At 40.2% G+C, this 17,902-nt stretch overlaps 1 protein-coding gene across 1 annotated transcript; it reads left to right on the forward strand.

Moving 5' to 3' along the window:
• The first annotated feature begins 6,012 nt into the window (after positions 1 to 6,012).
• On the forward strand, positions 6,013 to 17,524 carry serping1 (serpin peptidase inhibitor, clade G (C1 inhibitor), member 1). The gene is given in 12 exon segments (XM_036136980.1): positions 6,013 to 6,121; positions 6,444 to 6,491; positions 7,790 to 7,898; positions 8,015 to 8,115; positions 8,117 to 8,180; positions 10,732 to 11,028; positions 11,162 to 11,377; positions 12,125 to 12,268; positions 12,388 to 12,591; positions 12,687 to 12,826; positions 16,689 to 16,911; positions 17,073 to 17,524. Coding segments are annotated over 11 exon segments (1,794 nt in total). The 5' UTR covers positions 6,013 to 6,121; the 3' UTR covers positions 17,321 to 17,524.
• Positions 17,525 to 17,902: the final 378 nt, after the last annotated feature.

Genomic DNA, 17,902 nt, shown 5'->3' on the forward strand with positions numbered 1-17,902 from the left:
GGCCGCTGTCCAAAAGCCAGCTCTAGGCAGCTGCTTCTAGGTTGTTGTGGTACCATGCGCATTTGAAAATGATTGATTTAAAGATTGCTCTGTGGAGCCTGTAAAGATTTGGATATTTTTTATAACCCCACCCTGACTTGTACTTCTCAACAGCTTTGTCCCTGACTTGTTTGAAGAGCTCCTTGGTCTTCATGGTGTGATGCCTCTAGCTTAGTGGTGTTGCAGCCTCAGAAAAATACTTTTGGCGGATGATGTTCTTTTTTTTTATTTTTGCATGTGTGCTGTCATGGCATTATAGAGATACCATATACAGAAGCAAGTTGCCTTCATGCGCCAGGGCACTTTTGCTCCTCATAGAGGACAGCTCAAGGCTGTGTCGTAATTGTGTGATTGACTTTATTAAATCCAGACTCAATCCAGCATCAAAGTAAGCAGGCCACATTGATGTAATAGTATCCAGTGTTTGTATGACCTTCAACCATTTGGATCGTTTGTGTGTCGGTGCGTGGTTGTATGTATGAGGGTGGGTGAGTAGCTTGCCCTACTCACCCACATTTGTTGAAACAAATGTGTTTGTGTCAAGTGGGTGTATATGAGCGAGTTTGCCACCTGGAGGTGCCCAGTGATAAGCATCAGAGGAATCAGAACTCCATGCTTAATCCAAGTTCAACCATACCCTAGTAAGGCACAGGAGCAGAAACCCCCTAGGCCAAAGAGGCACAGAGTGAGACATAGGGGACAGAACCCCCTCAACCCAGCCACACTGCCACTCCTAGCTGCCCAAGCCAAACCAGGGAACGTGTCCCCCCAGCGGGCCAGGGCTCGCATTTACCACTGGCAGCAAGACCACCCAGAACCAAGCAGGGGAGACCCCCAGAGAACCCCCAACATGCCAGGCACGCTCCAGTTCACCACAGCAGCTGGAAGTTAGAGGGAATTGGTCTTGCCCTTCCGGGTCACAACCTTTAGTTAAAATTACAAACTTCTGGGATTACAAACCTCTTCTGGGATTATTAAAGTATTTCTGATTCTGTTCCAACAGCATAAAGCCAGTATTTGGGGTTTTGTATGCACCGTATAAGCAGGTTGGTGGTTGTGACTTATCATGACTTGTTTGTCTTGCTAACTTTTGAAGGAACGACTTGTAATATCACAGATTTAAAAAAAAAATCTTTTGTTTATTTTTGTTTTGGGTAAATAAGGTTTAACCAATCGCTTGAGGAATACATAAATCCAGTTTGATAAAAAAACAAAACAAAAAAAACTGATTTAACTAAGCAGCTAACAAGTGGGATTTGAGGGACTATGACAAGGGTTTAACTCTGATTATAATCTGTCTGTCAGAGAATCTCATCATTTGCAGGTCTGGTGAAAACCTTTATTTCTTTAGTGGCTAAAAAGATGTAGGAGGTAAAAACAGAAGTGCAACATGGGAATACTCACCCTCCCACATGCTGTAGAGAACAAAGACAGGTTCATCGTTTAAGTCAAATAACAAAGTGTTGAAGAAGTTCAGACAACCACACAAAAAGATAAAAAATACATGTATAACTATGAAGGCAACGTTCAATCCCAGGGGCATTCAGCTAGTTTTATATATTTTATTGCTTAATCCTTCTGTCATGAAATAGCTTCATATTTATGGTTCTCGGTAATGGCTGAGTGTTTATAAAGAAACTCAGTGGACAGTTTGAAGACCACTAACATGTCAGGAAATCCCAAGCCTTAAGTTGTTTGATCTATTAAGGCTTGTACAGTGAATCAAACAATGACTACATATTTCTTTTAAGTTTTAACTTGTGAAAGTAAAAAAAAAAAAAAATGATTACAGCCTGTGAAACTTTCAAACTCTGTTGCTCATAATCAGAGGATTTCAGATTTTATAGAAGATTTTCTTTCATGTTAGGAGAAAAGGTGAAAATTAGGTTTATGCATAATTTAGAGCGATAGCTAATCACGACTGCTACTCTCTAATTGCAGCTTGCCTGCTGCATTTATGATTACTTTTTCCCACTTTCCTGTAAAAATATCAGCACAGGACGTGATAAACAGCCTGAATTTAAGTGGATTAAGAAGGAATAAAATACATGTAGCTAATATTTGGTTGGGTCCATGGAACTATACAAGATAGGAAAGCTGCTCCTTACAATACTAAACATCACTGCAGTTCAACCCAATGCAGAAAAATATTTTTGAATAGGGTTTTGTTTTTTGACGATTAAGGCACACAAACACTTACCTGGTTCAATCAATAATTGTTTTCACATCCACTAAACCGTAACGTATTTTTGTATCCGATTTTGTTGCACCAGTGGTCTTTATCCACAGTCATCGGAAAGAAAAAGAAGAGGACTGAGATGCAGTAAAGGTTCCCAGACAAGAAAGGAAACCCCAGTCAGCTGAATAAAGGATTTATAGCTTCTTTACCTGCCATTTCCCCTAAGCTTCCTCATCAGGTTTTGTTTAGATTTCATCTAATAGACCAACATAATAATTACACAATTGTGATAGGGAGTGAAAAATATACATTACAAACAAAGATAAAAATCTAAAGAATGTGATGTGCATCTATCATCTCTACTATGTAAAATCCAGTCTGATCTATTGCTCTAAACAGCAATAGATCAGCAATAGATCATGAATTTACATAAACAGATCTATTGATCTGTTTATGTAAATTCATCTCAATATAAATGAAGGCCTTTTTTTAAGGGCTCAGAGGTTTCAAGAAACAACACGGACACCATGGAACTGCTCCTGAAGCCCTGTTTAACCCAAAACCTGACAGGCTGGGAAATGAGAGAATTAGTTTACTTAATTAGTAGTCTTAATTAATTCAAAATGCAGCCAGTGTTTTTGTGCTGTCTCATACTGATGTCTGTATACTAATAAGCTTTCTGTATCCACTTATAAAAGAAATACTCCAGGCAAAGCCATTTTTGTACTTCAAAAATCTATGTGAACTCCACATAGCTTGTTAAGCTTGATATGACTGAGTGGTTGTAAAGTAAAAAATCACACCACATATTCACAACTCAAGTAACAAAGAAATACAAAGAAATCAAAGTAAATTAGTCCACAAATCAAAGTATGGGTAAAAGACTGGAATGAGACAAGGAATAAGGGGCGGCGGGTGACGTGGCACAGAGGTTAGGGAGTTCGTCTGGCAACCGGCAGGTTGCCGGTTCAATCCCCTGCACTGACTATCTCTGTTGTTGTGTCCTTGGGCAAGACACTTCACCCGCATTGCCTGCTGGCAGTGGTCAGAGGGCCCGGTGGCGCCAGTGCATGGCAGCCTCGCCTCTGTCAGTCTGCACCAGGGTAGCTGTAGCTACTAACATAGCTCACCACCGTCAGGGTGTGAATGACTGACTGTAGTGTGAAGCACTTTGGAGGTTGTCAAGACTAGTTAAAGCACTATACAAGTACAAGCCATTTACCATAAGAATTGAACAAAGTAATTGAAATACTTTGTGGAAAAGCCTTTAGCAACTAGGGGCATTAGACCTGTAACCACCATGTTTAGTGCCCCTGAAGGCCACTGGTAACACTGCACTGTGGCAAAATCAAGCACTCTCCCTCCGTGTTTTGGAATCCGATAGCAGACCACTTTGGACTAGCAAATTGAGAAGTCATGGAGTTACTTGGTAAGACAAGGCCGCCTTCACCCTTCTAGATAAATGTGTCTGGTCAGGTGTTATGTCTGTCTAGTTTTGTTGGGCAGTCTGGGCAGTCTGAGCTCAGACTGCCGTAACCCAAAATGGTTCATGGTTCATATATCTCATTCAGCGACAGATCCGACCCTTTCAAGTTACAGAGGCGAGCTTTTGAGAAGGGCAGGTCGCACGTACCATTGATACACACCAAGTGCTGTATGTTGACCTAAAAAATCATTTAATATATCTCAAATTAAGCAAATACTTGGGTCAAAACGTACACAGCGCTGCTTTAAGGACATTGTCTTTATGGAGATACTAGTTTCATGCATTTCTCAGCTGTAATTTTGATCTATTGTTCTACAGAAACTCTCTTCAGACCTTGCAGGTCCTGTGGCACCTTATGTACTCTGATCCTCAGTTCCTTAAATAGATTTTCAGTTGAATACAAATCAGATGACTGACTGGGCTGTTCTCTTCTTCTATGAAGCCAGTTAAGAGTTTCCTTTGCCTCTGTTTTTGGGACTATTGTCTTGCTTGGAAAATCCCCATACTTACTTTATCTTTAAAGTATGTTGAGAAATGTACTTTTATCAAAAGTACATTTCTTCATTCAGCAGCAAACAGGCTTAAATCAGACGCAACCAGACTTTCGTTCAGTTCTTTCTGAAAACGTTTCGACACCTATCCAGGAGTCTTTGTCAGTTCTGGTGGCTCACACTTGAGCAACCTGCGGTTGGAGCGCTGCTGTTTTTAAGGCCATGGAGGCCCATCCTCCTAGGAGCATTCTAAGTCAGATGCAAATAAATGACCCACCTGTCACTGTCCTGGGTTGTTAGAGGCCTCAGGGCTTACAAGGGAACACAACCAACTAACTGGTTTAGATATGTGGATGACACTAACGAAAATAGTTGTGGCATTCACCAACCACATCAATTCAGTGGACAGCATCATCTGGTTGGTACAGAGGATGCAAAGAGCAATAAGTTGCCTTTCCCTCACTGTGCGGTACACATTGAAGGGATTAGTTTTACCTAAGGACCACATGCAATTTGTAATATTTGCTGGGATTCTCTGTGTTGTTAATCCTGCGCGAATTAGTATATTTTGCTGAACTGCTGAACTCTGAGGTCCTGTGATTATACTAATCCATTGCGAATACGCGTCTGTATGATTTGGACAGAAATGGGCGGATCCAATACGTGATTAGGTGTTTTTTGTTTCCTGGGTGCATTTTTATTAGATTTTGGTGAAGAACGGAGGCTGCGTTGGAGTTTATATAAGAGATTACATAAAATGTTTTATTATGATTCAGATGACCAAGTACTCCACACACACCAAGAAGTAACCTCTTATGACCCAGGACAGTGGTGGGTGGGTAATTGATTTGCATCTGACTTAGAATGCCCCTTGGAAGATTGGCCTCCATGTGCTTAAAAGCAGCGCTCCAACTTCTAATGGCTCAAATGTGAGCCACCGGAATTGACAAAGACTCCTGGATAGATGTTAAAACATTTTCAGAAAAAATGAGGGAAAGTCCGGTTGTCTCAGATTTAAGCCTGTTTGTTGTTGCGATGACCCGGATGACCGTGTTTTTGCTCAGGCATTACTCCATTAAGGGAGTGTGCATAGAAGCCATTATGGTTGAAGGCATTCTTTTCATGGGCAAAATGTAACAGCTTTTACCAGACCTGTCTGAAGCCCTCCCTGAGTGCTCTTTGACTCTGAAACATATAAAAGTTTAGATATACAGCTGTAACCATTAACATTAGGTTTGTCCGGTCTCTCTGCCTGCAGTACCACTTTGTGCAGTACTGTGCTAATGAGAAAGCTCTTTACAGGCCATCACTTAATATTAAACCAGCTTGATTTGCACAAAGCAGCATGAACATTTTCAAAATACCGACACACTTCAGCTGGTTTCTTGGCATGTTTATTTTTTTTTGTGGCTTTTTACACATCCTTCCCTTTGTGTGCTCAATAGTCACTCACTGTACCGTTCCTCTATCATTACGCAAAACTGTATTTATGCACCAATTCGTTTTTTTAGGTCTTTGTTTTTGGGGATTAGTAGTAGTTGCCACAATCTCTCATGAGTTTCTTATCAATGGACATATTAGAAATATATTTATTTAGAAAAAAAACATGGTCATATTCAACACTCATTTTACCTGCTGTGTCTCTGAAGGGCTGAACTAACTACAATAAAACTAAAACACAGCCAGGGAGGTAAATCAATCTGCTTGATATTTGTTGCCAACAAGGGAAATCATGTGATTTCCAGCAAGTCAGATGGCCTGTGGTACGCAAACAAATATCCCTAAACCAACAAAGACAAACCATTGTCAGCTGGAGCTTAGAGGAGCAGATAAGTCCAAGGTGGTAAAGGAAATGAGCAGCAGACTGACAGAAAAGAAGCGCTGCAATAGAAATTGACGCTATTCCTGAATCCGGACACAGAAGCTGTGAGTTTTCTCATGTTTTTCAGCCTTTTTTTCTGAATTAACGAATGAAAATGATGCAATTTATAGCACCAATCATTGTAGATGTCGTGGAAAGTATCAGCATTTTTACATAATCCTTTTTGTCCGATGAACATCAGTCTAGATTGGGCTTTTTTTTTTTTTAAATGAATGATATTGTAAAAAGTTTTATTTTTTATTTTTTTTACTTTTTGTATTTTGATCTCAGTGCTTTGCTGGTTGCAACATATATTGATCTTTTCCCTGGGCCTGGTGCCATAGTAATTTTGAAATCACTGACTTCTAATCTAACTCCCTTTTGCAGATGAAACACCAGGTCATAGTTTGCCTCCTGCTGCAGCTCACTTTTGAGGTAAAACTATGGCGGTTTGGTCCTGTTACTGAATATATGAAAGCAATTTGCTAAATAATCCTGTTACCACAACAGGCCAGTATTTAAGAGATGAACTTACAGCCAGCACTCACATACATGAATAGAGAGAGTACTGCATAGTGCGCATCCTTGATGAATAAACATGAGGCCAACGCCATCCACCCCATGTTATGATCCTTGGGTGTTAGGTTTTGGTTTTTATTCTTATTTTTCCTGTTGTTCATTATGTTCCATATTCCCGCCCTATTAGGTGTTCCTTGTGTTTATTTTCTCAATGTATTCCTCTCCTCCATTTCCTACGTCTACTTTTTTCTCTTTAGGTTGGTGTTTGATTCAGTGTTCCTTTGTAACTCTGTCTGGCTCTTCTGTGTTCATTTCTTTCTCTCCCTGAGCTGCTCCACAGCTTCTCCTGACTAACACTTCTCCACATCTCCCTCTGTATTCAAGCTTTCTGGTTCTCTTAGTTACCTGCTAGATCCTCCCGTTAACATGTCCGTGTTTTCCATCATTTCTCTTTGGTCCTCTGTTGTTCTGTCTGTTGTTCTGTCCATCTTCCATGCCCTGATCTCCTCGTGCTACACCACCTGAAACTTTTATCTTTTTCCCCGAAATCCTACTCATTACACCTCTTCCAAATCCTGTCTGCCCTTTGGTCCTGCAAACAACCAACTTTATATGACACTATGTCTATCTAAGGAGCAAAACGCAATAAAACTGCGAACAAATGCAGCCCATTTTATGTTTTATACCATTATTAACAGGAGTTACTACAGGGAAGATTTTAATGCCAAAGTATCTTTATTTGTCTCCCTTGAGAGAAATTTGCCTCGGATACAAGGATCAGCTGCACTGCACCACATGTTCAATCACTGATAAAAGAAGTCTTTTATAATAATAATAATAAAATAATACATATAAAATAGTAACAACAGTTCATAAATCACAGTTCGACTAAAGCGATCATTAAAACCATGCAAATCAGCCTTTAAAAGAAACTAAGTTAAAGCACCACGCCAATAACATCATATTTTGCATTGTTTTCAAGTTATTTATTTATTGACTTTCTTACATTTAAAATGGCTAAAAATGATGACATTAATTTAGGGGTATTACGTAAGTAAATATTACATTACTAGATGCTAAAGGGGTGTGAATATTTTAGCAAAGCAATGCAGTTGGAGTCACTCCTTAAACTGTTAAATGTATTTTATTTCATTTTTACATTATTACGTTCATATCATTACATCCATTTTTATATTTTTGTTACCTTGGCTCAGCTCGCCTCATGCATGCATATCCAGACATCCCAAGGGTCCAAGGTGGAGCTGCCCTGTTACTCATCTGAAAGCGACATCGCTGGCGCAAACATCACCTGGACGTTTAATGGTGTTCTTATTAGTATCACTGTTTTCCAGAATCATTGAAAATTTACAGCACAAATATTTATTAATCATCAGACACTACTCCTTGCTGTGTGTCTGTGTGTGTGTGTGTAATTACAGGACAAAACATAGGCGCTATTCCTCAGTCACCTGGCTCAGCCCAACTTATAAAGAATGACTTTTACGCCTCTATATCCCCCGTAACTGCTGCCAGTGAGGGTAAAGTATGTGTGTCTGGCAGTGTGGGATCAAGGGGAGGTGACGACGACGTACAGCCTCAAAGTCGGTGAGACTTCTTTTACTGCAGACATACCGCATGTGTTGGCAGCCCTGGTAAAGATGCGCACATAGTCATAAAATGAATTTATTTGTTCAATCAGGAAAAAAAAGGTATTTGATGATATCACTGGTCGTACAACAACTATTATCTCGAACAACTTTTTTAAAATATGCTGTATTTTGTAGGATAATTAGAGTTTTGAGGAACTTACTGATTGATAAATCATGCCTTTCTGTTCCCATGGGTCAATATTATGAAGATGCAGAAGTCTAGTTTTTTTCTGCTGCTGGCCACTAGGCTGGGCAGTACATATATTTAACTGCTTCCAGACATAGAAGAAAATAAAAAACATTTCCAAAACTTACTGTTAAAGAACTGCAGCAAAAAACAACGTCATGGAGCCACCAAGTCATGATAACTATTAGGTCTTTTCTACATGCCGGAGGATTCTTGAAGAGCGATACCATGAAAAAATATGTTTCAGATATCAACACAAATGTGAAATTGGTTAGTTTGCTGAACTTTACTGAAACTTTAACTGGAACTGTGTGCTTTGCTCGGATGAGACTAAAATTGGAATTATCAGTGGCAAAAATTTAAAGTGGATTTGGCATAAAACAAATGATGGATATGAAGAAAATGGCACCATGTCCACTGTTTAGAACTTCAGATCTGTGACGCTGTGGGTGTGTTTCTTCTTTCTAAAGGCCCTGTAAATCCTTGTTAAAGTAAATGGCATTGTGCAGAGAAGTGTTCTGCATGCTGTCAGGAAACCTTGTGTTTCAGTCCGTGAAGCCACTCTCTGAATCCGTGTGGAGGATTTTTAGGCCACTTGACTTTGCAGAATTGTTTCTGAGTACGAATAGACAGTTTCAGGTCATACAACAGCAACTCAGGTTTATTTTCAGACTTTGACTGGACCACTCTAAAATATTCATTATTTAAATTTTCAATACGAGCCATTCAGAGGTCAACTTGCTGGTATGTTTCGGATCAGTGCTGTGGTGCAATGCCCACTTTTCGAAGACATCAAATTTTAGTATCAGCAAGATATTTAGTATTACTGTGTTTTTGCTGAATTGATATCAATTTAAAGGGAAAAAAAATAAAAACAGGCCAAATCCTATCTGCTGGTATGGTAAAAGGAGGATTAAGCTGGACATTCTCCATCTTATTTTTCAGGTAGTTTTTTTTTAACGGCTCCATCCGTTACAGCAGGCCGTCCTGAAAAGCAAAGCAGCCTCCGATCATCATACGATCAGCATATTTGACTTATGGGCTGATGTTCTTTATTCTGAATGCCATGTTGGTTTTACACCACATGTAACAGGACACACGCCTTCCAATAAGGTCGATATTTGTCTCATCACTCCACGCACTATTTGTTTATTATCATCTTAATGTTTTATTTAGTTTTTTTTTTTTTTTTGCTTTTTTACACCAGGTCCTGCTGGTGCTCTTTTGAATAATCATTTTAAATCTCTTTTAAATGGAAATACCGCGTTTTATCAGCTTCCTTGTCACGGCTTTCACTGCCAAGTTAAACACAGCTTTCTGAAAAATGTGGTTGATCAGCGTTAATTTCAGTGTTGTATAGTAATGAAGTAAAAATACTTCACTACTGTACTTAAGTATATTTTGGAGTACTTTATACTTATCTCGAGTATAACATTTTTTGATTACTTTTACTTTTACTTCACTATATTTCCGTACTTAATTGCATACTTTTACTCCGATACATTTACAATGTTTGGTTTAGTTACTCGTTACAAAAAAAGTGTCGGTTCGCAGGTTTACCACTTCCTGTAGGTTAACTAAGCCTGGTTTATCACTTCACCATGTTCTTAGTATACACCCCCTTTGCCTGCACTTGGTTGTGTACAATTTTAAAGTGAATAGCACTGACCTTGCTTGAAGAAGGAAAACTAAAAAGCTTGTAAAAAAGTTGTATTTTCTGTCTAAACTTGGTCTAAATTTCTCCTGCACTTGGTTGTTTATATTATTTTAAGTGAATTTGACCTTCAAAGTTTACCAAAATCTAAAAAATGTAATTCAAACTGCATGTGCTTTATTTTACTTTTTACTTATACTTTTCATTACATTACTTGAGTACATCTATTTTTACAGTAATTTTCATACTTAAGTACAAGACATTTCAGATACTTTAAGACTTTTACTCAAGTAACATTTCAGTCGGTGACTTGGACTTTTACCAAAGTCATATTTTGGAGAAGTACTTATACTTTTACTTGACTCCGAGATTTGAGTACATTATACAACACTGGTTAATTTGGGATTTAACAACGGGAACAGTTACTCTTGCCGATATGGCCATAAATACCAAGCCGCTTTTTGCATTTCTTTATGTTGTCTTTGTCATATTCAAAGAAATAGTTTTATGATCCAGAACATTAAAGTGCAAAAAAAAAAAAAAAAAAAAAGCAAAGAAACAAGAAATGTGTAAGGGGCAAACACATTTTCACAGCACTGTAGATGATGAAGTATGATATTCCCAACAAAGCTGATGGGTTTGTGCCCTTCTATCTCTCCTCTTCAGAATCCTTTCACACCACCGTTAAGGTGCTCGAGGGCTCTAATGTGTTCCTCCCGTGCTATTTACCATCTTCCAGCGGCGTCATCTCTAACGCAAGGTGGTTCAAGGAAACCGGTGCCGGTCAAAGAACAAGGCTGAACACAGAAGACGTTACGTCAGGCGAAAAAATTGAACTGCTCTCACCAAATGAACAGGATCAGACCATCATGATGAGAGAGGTTGCAACGGGGGATGCTGGAGTTTACGTCTGCGAGTCTGTTACGGGGGAAAAGCTCAACTCTTTACACCTCGAAGTTGAAGGTTTTTTTTTTAAACTCTGATCAGAAAACAACATTTTGAAAAATACAAACAAATGCGCGTTGTATTTAATCCCATGTTAAATTGCATTTCACTATCAAAAGTGCACCTAGTGAATAGCTTAACTTTGTTTCAGCTCTTCCCACGTCCTCTCCGCGCTCATGCAACGACCTGGTGGAAGAGCTGCAGCCCTGCCAGGAGGAGAACAGCCGCACAGCCGAACCCATACTGCGAGAATCTATCACAGAGTTTTCAATGAAGCTCTATTCCTACCTTAAACAAGAGCAACCTTCAAGCAACTTACTCTTCTCTCCAATCAGCATCGGCTCCATCCTCTCTCACCTGTTGTTAGGTAGGAAAAACTACATCAAGGACCTGTTTGGAGTTGTAACTAACTTCTATGCACAGATGGAAAGCTAAGTCTGGCCATTTCTCATTCAGATTGTTTATTTAGTTCAGTCAGCAATTTTTAATATTAAGCTTGCTAAATCAGGCACTGGGGAAAAAATAGTAAATCGTCATGCTTACTAAACGGAAGTAGGTTGATAAATATCCTTCTTATGTTATTGATGGTTTTTGTTTTTCTAAAATGTCATGGTTGAAATGTAGAAAAATGATAATATGATCACCTAATGATCACAATATGTATATGTAAGCCCCCTGGGACCCTGCATGGATCCATCCATCCATCCATCCATCCATCCATCCATCCATCCATCCATCCATCCATCCATCCATCCATCCATCCATCCATCCATCCATCCATCCATCCATCCATCCATCCATCTGTGGTTTTACAAGTTCTATATTTAAAGCCTGGCCCCTAGAAATATCTCAATCTGAAGATGAGTATTTATTGCTAAAAAGGATTAAAAACTGTGGAAATTTTAATATATATATATATATATTTTTAATGAAATTGCTGTTTTATATGTTTCCATTCTTGAAAGCATCATCGGGCAAATTACTTTCACAACACCATTCCTGACTCTCCAATGTCACAGTGCCTTCCACGTTTTGAATTTAAATGCCATACATTTTGTGTAGCTCTCTGTACCACTTTTACAAAGTTGGGTTTTTGTGTTTTTGTTATCCACAGGTGCAAGCGGTAACACCCGCACGGCTCTGGAGGGAGCGATCTGCGTGCCTCACGACTTCCACTGCGTTCACCTCCAGATGAAGAAGCAGAAAGAGAAGATGGGGGAGTCATTGCAGATGGCTTCCCAGATCTACTATAACTCCCGTATACCGGCCCCGCAGTGCTTTATGCAAAAAACACAACTTATTATTTACTCGTTTGAGTTGGTCCGTCGCCGAAAACGGCTTGTAGTTCATTGTGTAGTCTTCGTTTCTTTTTCTCAGAAATGAATCTGAGTGAGTCCTTCAGCCGCCGGTCGGTCGAGTACTATGACGCAGAACCCACAAAACTGCTGGAGTCCAGCGAGGAAAACACGCGCATGATTAACCTCTGGGTGGCAAACAAGACCAACAACAAGATTACAAATTTAATCAGTGAAGTGTCACCAAACGCTCAACTGATCATGATCAACGCGGTGTCGTTCAGTGGTCAGTTGCATATTTGTCTCCAGGCCAAAAATGCTTTGTGCACATTTGAACCTGGCTGCTTATAATCTGTCCTTTCTTGTTTGTTTTTTTTCCAGGTCAGTGGAAGTTTAAGTTCAATGACAAACCAAAAAAAGGACTTTTCACAAAATTCAGCGGAGACATGGTAAGGGTTCCAGTCATCCATAGTCCGAAATACCAGGCGACTATGATGTATGTTCCAGAGCTGAAGGCACAGGTAAGAACCACCAGCCAACTTCAGCCACTCGCTTTATTTCTGTAATTGTTTCATAATTCGTTTATTGGCTACTGGCACCGGCCAGGGGCTGGCGCAAGCAGCTGAGGTGTGAGATGTGGATTACACCACGCGCCAAAGCATGTACAGAGCTAGAATAACCAGTTATTTTGATAGTACCCAGAGAAAACCCACACAATCACAAGAAGAACGTCCAAACCTCACACCTTCGTAGACCTGGATTTGAACCTGATTGTCTTGCTGCGAGGCGACAGCGTCAACCAGACAAACCACCACGCAGCTCTGCGTAATAGATGTCTGTTGAGTAAAGTATGCTTTACTGCTATATAGTTTGAGAAGACGACGGGATCAGAGCATCTCCAATACCGAGGCTCTTTTCGGGTGTGCCCAGTCTGCAGTGAAGTGACGGCCGGTCTTTGTGGTCTGATCCAACAGCTACTTTATCTCCTTGAAGAAGTTAATGCTAGGTTCTAATGGAAGGTGTCAGAATACCCAGAGCATCACAGATCGCATGGCCACAGTCCCCACAGGGTGCCAGTGACCCTTGCCCACCACTGACAGAGCCAACAAAGGACATGTGAACATCAGAACTGGAGCACCGAGCCCAAAAAAATAAAAAAAAGGCAAGCTGGTACAGAACGTGTGGATGTTTAGGAAATATTCTGCTGGGAACCCCTGGGTCCTTCCATCCATGTGGATGTTCCTTTGACACGTAGCACCTACCCAAGAACTGTTGGAGAACATGAAGTCTCTTCAATTGATTCGGCATTCCCTGGTGGATGTGACCTGTTTCATCCTGCCACAAAGCAAAAAGGGTTCAGGAAAAATTTGAGGGGCAATTCTAAGGTGGTGCTAACTTGGTCTAGCCTCGTGAGACCATCCTGATCTCGCGAGCTTTCAAGGTTTCACTCGCAGATCAGTCTGGTTACTCTTCGTTAAAGAAAATTTGGAGCCGACGCAACGAGGAGCGACAGTTCATTCTAAAGAACATGGCGGCTTCAGCCGATGAAACTAGCGTTAGCGTGGCTATCGAGCAAGTTTTATCAGAATTACAGAGTATTTCTTTGCTGAGCTAACGAGCCTTTACCTGCAGCAGTAAGAGTAGCTTGGCTTGTGGTTGTGTTTTCGTCGTCGCTCTGTTACGAGGCGAGCGACGACGAAGCATGTTGACGAGTACGTCATATGCTTCGTTGATCTGATTGGTTCATTTGGCCCATCACCAACATAGGCCAATCAGCTAACCAGCATTTTCGCCCCTTCCCAAAATTACTTCAACGGAAGGTTTCCAGATGGATATGTGGAGCAAATCTATCTGGCGGAGTCAGGTAAAACTTAGTCACCAATTTATTTAGATCTCAGTTCAATTGGGCATCTGTGGGAGATGCTGAACAAGCAAGTGCGATTCACGGAGGTCCACCCTGCGGCTTACAGAACCTACGGGATCTGCTGCTTTCATGTGGATGCCAAATACCACAGCGCTGCTGCAAGGGTCCATTGGATGTTTTGCTTTGTTATCTCAACACTGTTTGGGCAGCAAAAGGGAGATGAAAATATCATTATAATACATGGCCATGGTCATGATATACTCAGTGATATAATCAGTTTACAATTTTTAGATGCATCTTGTCTTATCTGAGCAACCAAAACACCTGAACCCAATCCTGCGTAGGGGCATTTTCCATTTAACATTATCATTTTCTATTTTATCTAGAATCCTTTTTTGCTTCTATTAAGAAAGGAAAACTACTCAAAATGACGTCCACTAAATATTTATAAGCTGTGTTGAAGCACGGGCACTAATTACATTGTTTTGTAACTTTTCCCCCTTAGTTATACGTTCAATTAAATGGCTTATTATCAAAGTGTACCGATCAAAACAAGTGTTATTAATTTAGATTGAACTTACTTGGACTGAATGGGATCAAGGGTACAACAAAGATTTTGCTTGTATACTGAAAATATCTTTTGGATTTTTCTTGCAGATTGCAGCAAATATAACCAAATTTAGATGAATTGATTAGAAATTGCAGGTCAGAAAATGGATGGATGGATGATTAGAAATAAACATATCCCAACCTTCTGTCCAAATCCAAATACCCAGGCCAAAGATTTGTTTTCCATCAGTCATTTATCTTTGTTCGAAATTTCCACTACTACTATGTATGGTGGCATTTATTCGTTCCTTTTTTTCACCACAAATTCAATTTCTTCAAATTGGATTTGTGGATTCTTTGTAAATATTTGAGTATACCACATACAGTTGTCACTTTCTTTCTCTTGCCCCTATCATTGTGATCGTAGATGAATCTTTTAACAGTAGATGTTTCTGTATTATCTGAGCTTCTGCTGGAATGTGACCAGTTTAAGTTGTCATTCTGCGATCTGTAAAGTCTACACCCATTCAGCTTAAAAGCATCAAAGAAGAAAACCTTTTATTTGTCCAAAAGGTGTCATCTCGGGGAAGCTCAAAGTCGAGTCACTGCTCCTCTTTGTTAAATGCAGTCTCAGGTCTCAGAGCAGGATGGATGGGCGATTCCCTTCAGATCTTTTCTGAGTATGTCCCACCGGGAGGAAGTTGCTGGGTAAGACAGAACCAACTGGAGGGGAACATATATCCTTTTTGGATCAACTTTGGGTCCCCAGAATAAATTGGGAAGTGTCGCTGGGGAAAGGAATGTCATCCTAGACCTGCTACCCAACAACAATCTAATGTTGGATAAGGGGAAGACAATGGATGTATGCGCAGCTTGACTTTGAAAAGTCTGTCCTACATTAAAAATGTGGGGAAAACATCCTGTTAAGGATATGAGAAGCAGGGGATAAAATGCTGAGGAGATAATGCTTGAAGCGCCTCAGTATATAGACTTTGTGTTTGAAGTTTTATGCCGTAACATTAATGCCATCTGGTGGTCAACTCACCATAACAGTTGTGCACCAAATGCATCGTGTTTTTTTTTCTCCCTTTTTTCTTGCTTTGGTCAAGTTTGTCTGATGTCAAAACCTCTTAAGAGGTCAGAGCATTTTTTTCCTGATTGTGTGCTGATTATGTTTAATTACCTTTACTTCAGCAATTACAAGCTCCATTTAAAACTAGATTTGTGTGGAAGCCACCAAGATATAAAATTCTTTTAATAATATTAGTATTAATCTAATGATTATTGATATAGTTTGTAACTCCTGAACGGTTACGTTCCTCCCTCAGTGCTAGGGGCTGGTTCAAGAGGTTTGATTTATGATGTGAAACATTTACACTGCAAGAAGGGAACTAAAAGTAGGTGACATTTTCTTGAAATCAGTGTATTTTTCTTTGATTTGAGTAGCTAAATAAGACTATTTGCCAATGGAATAAGAATTTTGCACTTAAAATAGGAAGAATTCTCCATCTTCTTATATCAAGTGCAGGATATCTAATTATCTTATTTTAGGGGTAAAAATACTCATTCAATTAGCAAATAGTCCTTTTTAGCTCTTCAATTCAAGGAAAAATACACTAATTTCAAGAAATGTTTCTTACTTTTAGTTCCCTTTTTGCAGTGTAGGAGTGCCAAAGAAGATGAAAGAAAATAGAAGAAAAAATTTTGGCATGGCAAAAGTCCACCTGAGTTAATTTTTAATTGAATAGACATAAAGAGAGATGATGCTGTGTTCCTAAAAAGGTACAGAGGCGTCCACATAGCGACCTATATTGACCTAAATGTGGTAAAAGGTGTTTGGGGTTGCTTGACCACACATTGGACATCCATGGACGCGTCATCCGGTCATGTCAGGTGCCTGATGATTCGTAGCGTCTTTCCTGACTTCGCTGTTACAAAGAGGACTCAACAGATTTTCATTGTGTCAACAGGTCGCGAGGTTTGCCCTCACGGGCGACAACAGTCTCTACATCCTGCTGCCGCATGCCAACAAACTGTCTGACCTGCAGCAGGTGGAGGAGAGGATGACGGACGGAAACGTGCGCCGAATGATAGAGCAACTGAACGCAGCCTCCCCCCAGACACTGGAGGTCAATCTGCCCCAAATCAAGCTGGACGTGGAGCCAAACATGAACGTGCTCTTCAAGAAATTAGGTTTGCTCATTTTCAGATTCAGCTGTTGCTCTGCCGCCCCCACTTCCAGGCTACCTTAATCAGCGGCATAATGACACAATGAAATGTTGAACTTCGATCGTCTGCTCTTTGATATCTTTGAACCCGATCCTAGATTTACTCTTCTCTCCTCTTCTAACCAGGCTTGTCTTCGCTTTTTGAGGGCGCCAGCCTGTGTGGCATCTCCTCAGACGGCGATCTGGTTCTGGACGAGGCCAAACACAAAGCCTTACTCACCCTGTCCGAGCGAGGAGTCGACGCCAACGCTGCCACCAGCTTGTCGTTCTCGCGCTCCTTCCCTACCTTCATCGCCTTGCGGCCTTTCATCATGCTGCTGTGGAGCGATCAGGCTGACGTGCCGCTCTTTATCGGCCGGGTGACGGAGCCATAGGCGCCATGAGGGGAGAAAAGCAAATAAGCAGAAAAAAAATGATTAATGGAGTCTGCCTGTCAAAGAGTTGAGAATAAATCATGCAAGATAGCATCATTTTTTTCCCCCCCTGAAACCCGATGCAGTTAGCTGTACCTTTTGAAACAGTGCAGATGATTTTTTTATGTGGTGCACTAATGACAAATAAACGAAAAATGCACCTAATTACGGTCTTGCGTTTTTGCTGAGCTAGTTGAGACTAGACCATAAAATCAAACCTCCAGCAGTGTTAATTTTCAGTGTTAGCAACCTTGGGAAGACTAAGGAAATGACTCACATTTGCATCAATGAATAAAAAGATAAGAGGCAGATGAAATCTAATCAGATGTCAGTCACGTCAGATTTTTGTCACGTTGAAAGGTGGGAGGGGTTGGACAAACACTAAATGAGACTTTGCGGTAGAAAGAGAACGATGGCTCGAAAGTATAATATGATTGAACTTGATTTTGTAAAGTGCCTTGAGATGACATGTTTCATGATTTGGCGCTATATAAATAAAATTGAATTGAATTGAATTGAAGTGACGACAACAGGTTTCCAGGG

This window comes from Fundulus heteroclitus, chromosome 5 (genome assembly GCF_011125445.2).
Source record: "Fundulus heteroclitus isolate FHET01 chromosome 5, MU-UCD_Fhet_4.1, whole genome shotgun sequence".
Lineage (NCBI taxonomy): Eukaryota > Metazoa > Chordata > Actinopteri > Cyprinodontiformes > Fundulidae > Fundulus > Fundulus heteroclitus.